Here is an 11,739-nt window from a genome sequence, read left to right as displayed (position 1 = left end):
GGGGTACAGCCTCGCACCCCAATTCCAGCTGTAAATCAGACCATGTAACATGACTAAAACATGGGCAAGCCCAAAATCTAGTAAATAAAGTACACACAACCACAAATGCAGATTATTGGCAAACTGATGCAAAATATTTATTCCAAGTTTTTTTTTTTTTGTTTTGTTTCCTCGATGCAGTAGTTTTCTTTTGTTCCACTCCTCGTACAGATAACTCCATACGTGACAAGCCTTTTTATCTTTTCAAATCTGTAAATAATGTTATCAAAATAATCTTAATCTTGGAAAACTCACAAAATTTTATTTTTTCGTATTTTACAATCCACCCTGAATATCAAGGCTGCAGGAACAAGAACGTGCAAAAAAAAAAAAAAAAAACAGAAAGGGAGGAGCCTATTTGAGAAATTTACAGCGGTACCCCAAAAAAAAAAAAAAAAGCTCTCATTTAGTAACAAAGCCTTTTAACCTTTCCAGCAAAAACAATTAAAAAAAAATAATCAAAAAGCAATGTTGAATCTGGTTATTAGCAGTATTTAAAACACAATAACATCAACATTCATTATCCACGTTGATTGTTTCAGCACACTGCTAACTCGACAAGTTACTTGTAAAAATTGATTCAAAGACGGTTTTGCAAAGTTTCAGTATTTCCATTCTTATTAGTTTTGGTTTTGCAAAAAAAAAAAAAAAAAAAAAAAAAAAAAATTCCAGTGTGCATTGCCCTTTTCCTAAATATTCAAAGGAGTTTCAGTGAAGCCTAAAACTGGGGCGAAAATACAATTAAAGGAAAAAAAAAGCTTCACAAGCCAAAATTTCTATATATTAAAAAAAAAAAAAAAAAATAATAATAATAATATCACTGGGATACGATTACTTTCCCTTGTGCATGAAAAAAAAAAGACTAAACAAAGGTTAAAGCCACATTAGGTTTCGTCGGCCGAGGTCTCGCTGCTGCTGGTTTCTGTCTCTGAGCCCTCTTCCAGTTCCAATGGGCTTCTCCAGTGGCCAAGCTGAAAAGCACTGCTGTTCTTCAATAGGAGTCCATTCTTTCCAAAGCCATTTTTCTTCAGCTGAAATACATTTAAAAGAATACAGTTCTCAACTGATCATCCTTTTTACATGTATTATTATTATTATTATTCACGGCAAACATGCTACACAGACACAGACTATGCAGACCAGTAGTCTCCTGCTTCCAAGAATATACGAAATATTGTATTTTACTCCAGTGTCATCTGGCTAAGGAAGTCCTGCGATTAACGAGGGCTTTCAGTTCCGCAGTAAGGATCCAATGTGGTTAATATCATCCGGAAAACCAAACAAAAAAACACACGTATGTCAAAGTGGAGTGTTACAGTAGATTGTGCAGAACACAAAATATTTCAAGTCAGCATCTGAAATGGGTTATGAGATTTTGGCAGCAGGTCCAGTGGCGGTGGGTGGTGGGCTTACAAAAACCATATAAGCAAGCTCCCCTCTTGGGACACACTCAATGAAAGCTGCATCATACCTGCGCAGTTTTAGCCTGAAATTCTTTCAGCTCATCCTCAGTCAGCGGCAGACAGTTCTCATCGTTTTCTGGGTGCTCCTGCCACCCCATGGCTTTCAACAACCTTGAGTGAAAAAACAAAACCAAAGACTATTTAAAATGCGTGAGCTGTTCAGAAATATCCAGCCAAAGCAGTGGAGTGGGCCTTGCTAAACCCTTCCATAGATACATCAATCTTTTCCTGCATCAATCAAGTATTCCACTGAAGACAGACAGGCTCAGATCAGACTATACGTGCCATCTTCAACATCTGATCCAGCTCCTCACAATCTATCCTTTTAACTCCTAAAAATATATATTTGTTTCCCCATACACTGCCAATGAATCTACAAAAAATAATTCAAATGGAAAACTGAAATGCCGTAAGTTTATTTAAAACCACAATGGACCCTATTTAGAAGGAAGGTGCAAATAGGTGAAATGAAATAAAACATTAACATACATTATTAAACAAAAAAAAAATAATTTTTTATATAGATATATATATATATTATATATATATATATATATATATATATAGCAACAACCAAGTTAGCTGGAGGAAGTAATTTCTTGCTAGTTTCATCCTGCTAAATTGTATTTAATTCCTCTCTGAAAATCCGCTTTTGCACTTGCTTCATGTACGCATGTGTTTCTAATGCACCAGTGAGACAGCGGGGAGGATATTTTGAGTTTGTTACCTATGCTCTGCTTCCAAAGAGCTAGACAGGTGGTCAGTGTCTGAGTCGCTGAGCGAGAGAGAAAGACCGTTCTGATGGCAATTTCCTTCACCATATTCTTTTGGTTCAGGTGTACTACTTTCACCCTGAAAATGAAAATATATATTTTAGATTGTTTGGGGAGGGAGGGAGGGATACGACTAACATCCACAATTAAAAGTGGCCCGAACAGCAGGTAAGGGAGCAAATTATCTAGAAAGCAAAACATTTCAAATGATCCAACACCAGAAAGGATTGACCAATGAAACTTTGCAAAAAAGGTCGCTGTATGAGAATACTAGCGTCTGCAATGACGGAACTAAAAGCTTGCCCTCACTTGAACCGTTGTCATCCTTAAAGCATACATGAGAGACTCACTTCCTCCTGGGCGGAGGGGCTCTGGCAGGCAGAGACACCCCCATTCCTCTCGTCCTTCAGAGCCTTCAGAAACTCACTCTTCCTGTCAGTACTGCGACGCATCAGCTTCACCAGGCGAGGGGGGGTGATGTCCATCGGAGGGGTGGTGCTGGAGGGAGTCTACAAAAACAAGGTGCAAACCCTCAGGTCAGGAGAACAGCGAGAGAGAGAGAGAGAGAGAGAGAGAGAGAGAGAGAGAGAGAGAGAGGTCAAATAAATAAATACAGGGATGGAAATAAGACTCCTATTGCATTGCAGTTTCACCCATTCCAGGTTTTACTGTGAGCCTGATTAGCCACAGTGTAGAGGTAACAAGCGCAGGTGCGTCTTATTAAACTCCCAGTAAAACCAGGAGTGGATGAAACCGCTATGCAATGGAAGTCTTATTTCCATCCCTGAAATAATTGCCTTCTTGAGTTTCTTGTATTTTTGATAAGCAGAAAGCAAAAGTCCCAATTTATCCCGGTTAGTCACCAATTTTTTTTTTATTAAATTTTTTAAAAATCTTTACAAACTGTTTACTCTATGGGCTGTGAGAAGTTGCCCTGCCCAAAAAAACCCACATGTGCTTTATAAAGTATAGCAGAGATAGCACGGCATAATTACACATGCAGTGACCAGAGGGGTTATACTTTGTTTGGTGCTGCCTTGAAAGTATATGAAGCACAAAAAAATATCCATTGCACAGTTTCATTATAAAAGGGTTAACCTTTCAGGGCATCATTTAGACAAACAGCATGGAGTCAATCCAGGGTTTCAATAAGCCACTCTCCTTGATTATATTGAGCATCAGTTCAATATAGTAAGAGTAAAACTTCCTATTGCATCCCCTGCTCCTGATCAGTTTGTCTGGATGAATCTGATTTGCTGGAAACAGCAGGGCCCCTCAGGGCAATGCCTGCACTTGGCTCATACCTCCTTCAGGGATGTGTGACTCGAGTTGCTCATTTGAGCCAGAGGTTTGGTCACGGATACGGGGCTGGTGAAGGCGGAGTCCCGGCCTGAGAAATGTAAACTGGATTTAACTTCCCTTCCATTGGGTTTCCATGGACCGGTCTGCAGCAGGAGAGAAAAAAAAAGAAATATTTTTTGCAAGACCATGAAGAACATATAATTTAAAAAAAGAAAATCCTGCTAAGCTACTCACAGCCTGAAATAAATCTTAAACATATTACAAAAACAACAGAGCCACCCTCAAGTCCTTGCAGCTGGTTAAAAGAACAAACAAATTTTGCCATCTCTCATTCTGGAACTTCCCAAATTTTCCCTTTAAAATAAATAAATAAATAAATAAATAAATAAATAAATAAAAAGTGAAATATCTGAGGCAACTTGGCAGAGTTGGAGGCAAGTCTTTACCAGGTGAGCCATTCGGGGAACAGTCAGCACTCTATTAAATAATTTTAAAAAATCCTTCACGCACGCACACACGCACGCACGCACACACACCTTGGTCGGGGGAGCTGCTGGTTTGGGCACCAGGTTTTTGTAAACGCTGGGTCCAGTGATGTGGGATTTGTTTCCGTTTGCAGGGAGGGGTCCTGTGATTGCAAACCCTGCACAGAAAGCAGCAGAGGGGTCGTCTTTCGAAACCTTCTTGATGACCAGCATCTTGGAAACGCTCTGCTTGGCACTCGGAGGGTTCTCTTCATATTAAAATAAATGAAGAAAGATTTCAGTATGCAATCAGCAGTTTAATAGGTGCAAATTAAAAAACAAAAAGCAGACAGTTTGTGTATTTATGAATCTGGACAGTATTTCAAAGCATTTACCCCACACTCCGGCTGGGGTCCCCAGAGGTCTGATCTGGTTGGTTTGCTTTCCTGCTTCTGGATTTAGGGATGGCTGTTTATATATATATATATAAAAAAAAAAAAAAAAAACACAACATTAAATATGTGAATTAAACTTAAAAGTCTGTTATAACAAAACCGCATTGGTTTTATCTCTACTCTGCTTTGCTTTTTAAAAGAAATATACTGTGGCTACCTATTTTAGCTCCACAGTGCACTGCAATGGACACAGCTGTGGCTACATATAGTGGACACAATAGGTACTGCAGACAAGAGCTTTAACAAAGTTGATGTAGCAGGACTAGGCTCTTCGTTTTCGGTTTTTGAGCCAACGCCATTTCTCAATTAAACTCTTGGAAAAGTTGTTCCTCTTAAATTAAATTTTTTAAAAAGGCAGCTCCTTATGTCCTTAACACAAAAAGCGAGGTCAGTTAAATTGCTTTTCCTGGATTTAAAATCTTAATGAATTGTTGCAAACACGTCATAACCTGTTTTGCGAATAGTTTCCTCTTAAACACCACTTAAATCCATCTAACTGAACAACTCGCTGTTTGCGTTCGGTTTGAATTAAAAATAAGGAGCTGCCTTTTTTTTATTTTAATTTTTAATTTTAACAGAATCATAGTCTCAATCAAGTTACGGGAGAAAAAACAAAAGTGAACTAGTTTCACAATCAACACTTTTTCAAGAGTTTAACTGAACGGAGTCGGCTCAAACCGTGATGAGAAATAAACACCGAAACACCCTAAGAATGACATACACTCCTAGGGACTGGCTTTGCATCCCAAGATCCCTGACACTCTTACCTTCGGCTAAAGAATGCTCAAACCAAGTGGATATACTTAAAACCCTTAAGCGATACATGCACATGTATGAGTGGCTTCCACTACCCCACCACTAACCCTACGATCGCTCATTCTCCTTCCAAAACACACATTCCTGTCAGTCAAGTTTTACTCCAGTCCTCCACCTCAAGAAAAATTCTCATCCTTACAAAATCCTCTTCCACGAACTTCAGCTTCCCCCCCTTGGGGCCCTTCTCCTCCCTGGCCTGGGCAGCCTGCTTCTCCTGGAAGGCGGGTCCCTTGCGGGGGTGCACGCTGCCGTTCCAGTGCCGGTGCGGGGCGCGGTGGCGGTGGTGATGGTGGTTCACTGCCTCGGTGCCCCGCGGCGCGCTGTGCCAGCTGGAGTTCTCCTTCCAGCCCTGGTTACTGATGAGCCCAGCGTGGGGGCCTTTCGACACACCGGAGTCCACTGAATCATGTCGCAGAAGGGAAGGTTGTTGCCAGCCATCTGATAAATAAATAAAATAAATAATGCTGTTACACACTTTAAGATCTTTCTTGGGCGTTTTATACCAACCTCCATGAAGATACATTTCGCAATACTTTGTGTCCTCACATGGGAGATCATTGAAAACATGCCAACACAACATGTTCTGTTAACAGTTACCAGGGTGTGGGAATCCAATGATGCAGAACTAGGAGTTGATCTCCCCCAGACATCCAATCTCTCTGATCATTTACGCGTATGAGAGCTCTGGTGTGCCTAAATAAGCACTTAAAGCCTGGAATGACTTCCACGTGAAATAACTGTACAAGCAGCAATGTACTGAAATGTCATCAGACCCACCCCCAGAGGTGTGAAGAGGGCCGTTGTTAAAGAATCCGTCGGAAGAGTTGTGTCGCCTGCGGCTTACTCCAAACCGGCCCTCTCCTCTGGAAAAGTGCTCTCCATGTTTCTCAAGCATGGGTGCGGGGGACTGTGGAGGAAATAGAACAAGAAAAGTTAAGACACTAATGGCTTGTGTACAGCACATCCTTTTTCATGTCCTGTGGTCCACGGACAAATCCTTGCCAGCAGTAATGAGACAAAAAACTAAAACAAAAAAGTAAATGATTCAGGGATGGAAATAAGACTCCTATTGCATAGCAGTTTTACCCATTCCAGGTTTTATTATGCGCCTGGTTAGCCACAGCATACAAGTAATATGCTCAGGGGTGTCTTATTAAACCAGGAATGGATCAAACTGCTGTGCAATGGTAGTCTTATTTCCATCCCTGTAATGCAACTGTAGACACAAGCTTATCAATTGCAGAGGGTGTTAGGGAGCAGGGGAAAGTCATCACAAGCTACACATCCACACTGCTATACTGTACACAGTAACTTAACAACCAGCAATTAGACCAACAACAAATAAAAGGGTAACCCAAGGAGAAAAAGCCCACAACCTTTCTTTAGTGACAGCTGTTTGTTTTTGTTTCTTCTCTTATTTGTTGATAAACTATAAACCTGAAAGGGTGAAGTGTTGACACAAAGCAGGAGCAATCCTCATGTTTCAAATAACATTTTATCAACAAAAAAATGTTTTTCATTTTGGTCCCATTGCAATGCAGTCTGTGATCGATACTGCAAAAAATTCAAAGCACTTGTTACGTTTCAAGAGATCAATTTAAATATAGGAGTGTATCACAGACTGTAAGTCTGCAAGTAAGAGGATCCAGTGTGGTGGGCATTTTACATGATACATGATTTGCAATTCAGTACTGAAGTGGGAATCACAAAGACTGGCAGTGATGGCAGTACCTTGGACAGCTGCACAGTTCTCTCAAAGCAGCACTGACTTGTTTGTTTGGTTTTCTTTAGCTCATTCCAGATCTGCAAATCGTACCTCCAGTTAAACACCAATAAACTGGTTAAACCTGGCTTCTGACTTACTGTACCTTGGCAGGCTGAGGTGTAGAGAAGTTAAGCCAGGCAGGAACAAAGTCATGCTGCGCCATTTAGGTCCAGTGTCTCCAGTCAGTGGAGTGAGGCATCAAACCTCATGGCCAGGATCTATGGTGAGTGATGAAATACATAATCATTGATTAAAAGGTGTTGCACAGAACTCTGCTGAACACAAGATGTGGGGGTTCCCACACTGCCCTGTCAGTTTTACAACCCCATGTGAAGGGTGCACAAAGACTTCATTGAAGACCCAGTTGAAACTGATCTCAGTTTTCTCTCAGCTGGTTTCACAGACCCTGATTAGCCTAGTAGCCTTGGGACTACTGTATTAGTCAGGGTTGGTGGATCCAGCCTTAGATACTCAATTGTACATTTTGGAGTAAAACAAAGTCAAGCAGACGAAAGTGTTGTTTACAGCCTTCACCAGCACAGCGTATTCATGGTAACAATTAAATAAAGCACAATGAAGAAAGAAACGCAGAAAGAAAGGGAAACGAGAGAGAGAGAGAGAGAGAGAGCGAGAGAGCAAGTGAGAGCGAGAGACCCATTGCTCACCCAGAGTTCGGGCTCTGTAGTCCAGCACCCTCTCACTCTGTCTTCCGGATGGCTGATAGGTGTTGCTGAGCGTCTGTGGGTGACGTAGCAGGTGTGCGATGCAGGTACAGCTCCCAGGATGGTCGCTGGTTATCCCGAAGCACCAGAAGCAGCACTTGGTGCCAGCTCTTTCTCCCTGCTGCTCCCTCACCTACTCATTTTATACTCTTTCAACTCACACGTACAGAAAAAAAATAATAATAATACAGACAGAAACCAGAGCACTGCTTTATGGAAACCTCTGTTCACCTCATTAAAACTACTTTTGAAGCAAAAAAGGGGGAAAAGAAATTCCACAATGCTGATTGTCAACTCACATTACACTACTTGGCAGCAGCACCGGCCGAGTTTTTACACTTTTAATTATATGCCTTGCATTCTAAACTTGGTACGAGAGAATAAAATGCAGATTTGCTAGAACATGTCCAACATGTTTTGCTTCCTTCGCTAATACATTTTGAAAAAAATAAATGCCGTCGTCACTTTTTGTTTCTATCAAACTGTTAGCATTGTTATATTAAACGGGGGGTTAATTGCAATCAAAAGCTGGACTTTAAGACTAATTAGCTCACTCACTCATTTCCTCCCCCACACCAAGAGCTTAAGTTCAGATTTTATAAAGCAACCTTCCAATGCATTAAAAATATATTACTCGGTGCTGCCTCTTGGGAGTACAGCACAAGCATTAAATAATTTAACAAATGGTGTAAAACAGTTGTTACAGTTTAGTCGTATTAATTAAAAAGATCTGCTTTATAAAAGCAGCCGTGTACGGTCGAGAACAACGGTTATGTAAAACTTGTACTGCTCTTTTCAGCTGTTAGAAACGGTTATGAAACTCAGGTAAATGGCAACCAAAGCGTCTTCTTTTTTTCCTCACTGAAGTTCAGGAGCCTGTCCAAAGTTACGATCTTCACGTCGCTCTTATTATCTGAAAACAAAACAGAAAAAAGCTGCATTTACCTGAAACAAGTGTGCAGATGGTAAAACCTATTCCGTAACACTGTACAATCACAACTGTTACTCAAGTTAAAATGGTTACATATGCAACAGACAGGAGAAGGTTTCATTCTGCCTTTGGTCCAGCACTCACGAGCTACCCTAAATGATAGTGGTGGAATTTGCTCCACTACAGTACATACCCTACAGGTGATGAACGGATTAGAGAATCCGAAGAGCCCGCACTGCAAGACCTGCATCAATTTTATCATCGATTTATTTGTTGTACTTTGTATTGTTTAAACAGGTTATATTTCTCCACTTATCTTGAGAGACTTGGTACTTAATGGTTAAGGACTTCCAGAAACCCAAAACTAAATTCCCCAAAGACAGCACCCACGATTAATCATATTAGGAAAGCCCCTGAACACTGGATTGATTTTTCTGGTGCTTTCTTTAATTTCAGATATTACATCTTATTTAACAGCGAGTGGAATGTTTTCTACAGGAGCAACACTATGTATTACATATTCATGGCTGATGCTCTGTTTAATAGGAAACAAACACAACGTTTAAACAATTGTGTTCCATCGATGTATGATAGTCTAGTAGCTTCTCTCTGATGCAAAAAATAAATTAAAATAATGCATGTATTATTATGGTTCATCTTGTTGTCACTAATCTCTGCAATAACTGTTCTTGAAGCAAATGCCACAATCAGGCTAAAACTGCTGCTAATGAAAACAATCACCCAACCGATGTAAAAAGGCCATATTCAATCAACTTGCACGCATTCAACAGTTTTCACTTTCACCTTCCCACCATGTCTTTCAGATTGCTACAGTAAGCACGTATTTATCTGATATATTTTAAGCGTGGGTTTATAAAGTAAACGTGTAAACTGCAGTGTTTTAAAATCTACATGGGGCATTATGACTGAACTATTCTGCACTTTACCCCATCATTTGCACGCAGCTGAAGCACATGGACTAGTCATCTTACTAAACAATCCTGGGGACGAGCAGCACAAATAGAATGCAAAGACATTAACCGAAAACTCTCAATGTCGACTGAAAAAATAAAATTAATGCATTTATAATTATGTTACTGCGACACGCAAGCGGTCTATAGTCTCAGTTAAAGTGTTATTTGTAATTTAAAGTAAAACCAAACATGCAAAAAATGTAAATGAGCCAACGTTTGCAGCAAACTGTCTCCTTGACATTACGGAACCACCTACATGTCATAATAATTCAACTTCATTTAAAACGGTACAGTATGTCTTTCAAAATGTTCCAAAAAATATCAATCCATACCATAGCAGTGTTGCGTTGTACTTATTCTAAATATTACAAGATAATTTAATGTTACTCTGTAAAAACTGTATATAAATACAGATGAATTAGGCAGCCAACGGGGAAGTAAATGTCGTGTTTAATCAATCACACGAATCTGAATAAAAGTACAAATTAAAATAAAAAGCTTCCATAAAGTAAGTATTCAGCGTCAAGTTATTATTTTTTAGGCCATTCACTATCTGTGTTTAAACAAATCCCTTAACAACATCATCGCTACTGCAAAACGCCAGTTGCGGAGGTGAGCCTCATTACAGACATTGCATCTAGACCCCTCAAGAGGAATAATATTATTATTAATAAACACCCGCTTTGCTCTGGCGTCGTATACACTTGAAGTAAACAAATGTTTCTGACCCCCATCCTACTAATAATAACCGACCTGCTCCAAAATGGCTGCCCTGCCCACTCTCCGAGGATAAATATCGTGCTGCACATTATTACCAGCACACATACCTCTCTTATTCCTCAGCGGGGTTTTCCTGTCTCGTTTGCAGTTCTGTATTGTGATTTGTGTTACCACACGGTGCTCGCGTCTCTTTCGCGGTTTGTACTGTCCCCTCACGCTTTGGCTCCTACTCGTATTTGTGTATTGTTTTGGTCAGTGTCCAGTGCTGCCAGTCGCGCTCGTTCCTGTGCAGATCTGCCTCTCTCCTCTCCTCTCTGTCTGTCTGTCTCGCTCGCTCGATCGCTCCTCTTCTCCTCTCTTCTGTTCTGTTTCTGACACTCTCTCGTTCTCAGGAAGTACCAATCGAACTCAGAGAGGACAGTGCCTGTGAGAGTCACGTGACCTGCACCCGCCCCCGCCCCCAGCAAATACTGTACTAGTCTTCAGTGCTGTCACCATTATGGGCTAATAATAATAATAATAATAATAATAATAATAATAATATTAATAATAATGATGAAAAACGGTTAAAACATTCTTATGGCCGAGTTAGTACGGAGTCACATCTATCTATCTATCTATTCTCTTTATTGGTTTGTTAGTGTTTTTTATTTTAGGTTTTTTAAAATTGATATTATGATTGCATATATTGAAATGAAATGATATTGAAAATTAGATTTGTAATGATTGGAATTCGTTGTTGTTTCAGTGATGATGATAATAATAATAATAATAATAATAATAATAATAATAATAATAATAATAATAAACTTTAGAGCAATTTGCTCACAATGGTACATATATAGAGAATATGTACTGTACATTTAGAAACAGATACACGTCTGATTAATCATGTGTAAATGGTCATGTGTTTTACCTGACCTGTGTGCTCGTCAAGTCATATCCGATTACTGCTCTAATCACTTTACAGTTTAAATTACTGAGTTGCGTTTATTTATGTGCGTTTAGTAATATGCGATATGTCCTGTGGTGAACACACTAGTTAGGATACATATTGCTTGAAGAAATATTGTCAAATCTGACAAGTTTAATTACCTGTTGTTTGCCTCAATTAAAGAAGGCACGTTGAGTCTCAAGTGCTGTTAACAGTAGAACCGCACGGTGCTGACCACAAATACCTTTGCACTTTTCAATTAAACGTTTCTCACTTCTGACCCCAGCGCAGTCCAATCTGCACGTTTCTTTTCTATTTATTGAAATGTGCAGTTTATATTGAACATCTTAAACAGTGCGCCTGGGCAGAGAGCTCGGGAAA

At 39.8% G+C, this 11,739-nt stretch overlaps 1 protein-coding gene across 2 annotated transcripts; it reads right to left on the bottom strand.

The window, feature by feature from the left end:
• Positions 1 to 106: 106 nt before the first annotated feature.
• LOC117416498 (vasculin-like protein 1) lies at positions 107 to 11,655 on the bottom strand. Of its 2 annotated transcripts, none has more exons than XM_059035162.1 (12): positions 11,520 to 11,655; positions 7,743 to 8,712; positions 7,181 to 7,295; positions 6,090 to 6,219; positions 5,452 to 5,750; positions 4,437 to 4,509; positions 4,114 to 4,310; positions 3,580 to 3,720; positions 2,626 to 2,784; positions 2,230 to 2,354; positions 1,511 to 1,613; positions 107 to 1,070 (listed from the first exon to the last, which is right to left on the bottom strand). In XM_059035162.1, the coding sequence occupies exons 3-12, from the start codon at positions 7,238 to 7,240 to the stop codon at positions 924 to 926; spliced, it is 1,434 nt and encodes a 477-aa protein (XP_058891145.1). In that variant the 5' UTR covers positions 7,241 to 7,295; positions 7,743 to 8,712; positions 11,520 to 11,655; the 3' UTR covers positions 107 to 923. The 2 variants fall into 2 exon arrangements, with proteins under 2 accessions (XP_058891145.1, XP_033883504.3); XM_034027613.3 differs by lacking the exon at positions 11,520 to 11,655 and adding an exon at positions 10,532 to 10,792.
• Between the last annotated feature and the right edge of the window lie 84 nt (positions 11,656 to 11,739).

Source organism: Acipenser ruthenus, chromosome 12 (genome assembly GCF_902713425.1).
Source record: "Acipenser ruthenus chromosome 12, fAciRut3.2 maternal haplotype, whole genome shotgun sequence".
In the NCBI taxonomy this organism is placed as follows: domain Eukaryota; kingdom Metazoa; phylum Chordata; class Actinopteri; order Acipenseriformes; family Acipenseridae; genus Acipenser; species Acipenser ruthenus.
The sequence above is the reverse complement of the archived record's forward strand: the minus strand, read 5'-3'. Positions and strand labels throughout refer to the sequence as shown.

What these genes read in the sequence shown, in the direction of transcription:
- LOC117416498 (XM_059035162.1), bottom strand. Translation starts at nt 7,240, where the DNA reads ATGGCGCAGCATGACTTTGTTCCTGCCTGGCTTAACTTCTCTACACCT. An exon ending in AGTTCGTGGAAGAGGATTTT is followed by an intron (nt 4,510 to 5,451) that starts GTAAGGATGAGA and finishes ATATATAAACAG; the next exon opens with CCATCCCTAAATCCAGAAGC. An exon ending in GTCACACATCCCTGAAGGAG is followed by an intron (nt 2,785 to 3,579) that starts GTATGAGCCAAG and finishes TTGTTTTTGTAG; the next exon opens with ACTCCCTCCAGCACCACCCC.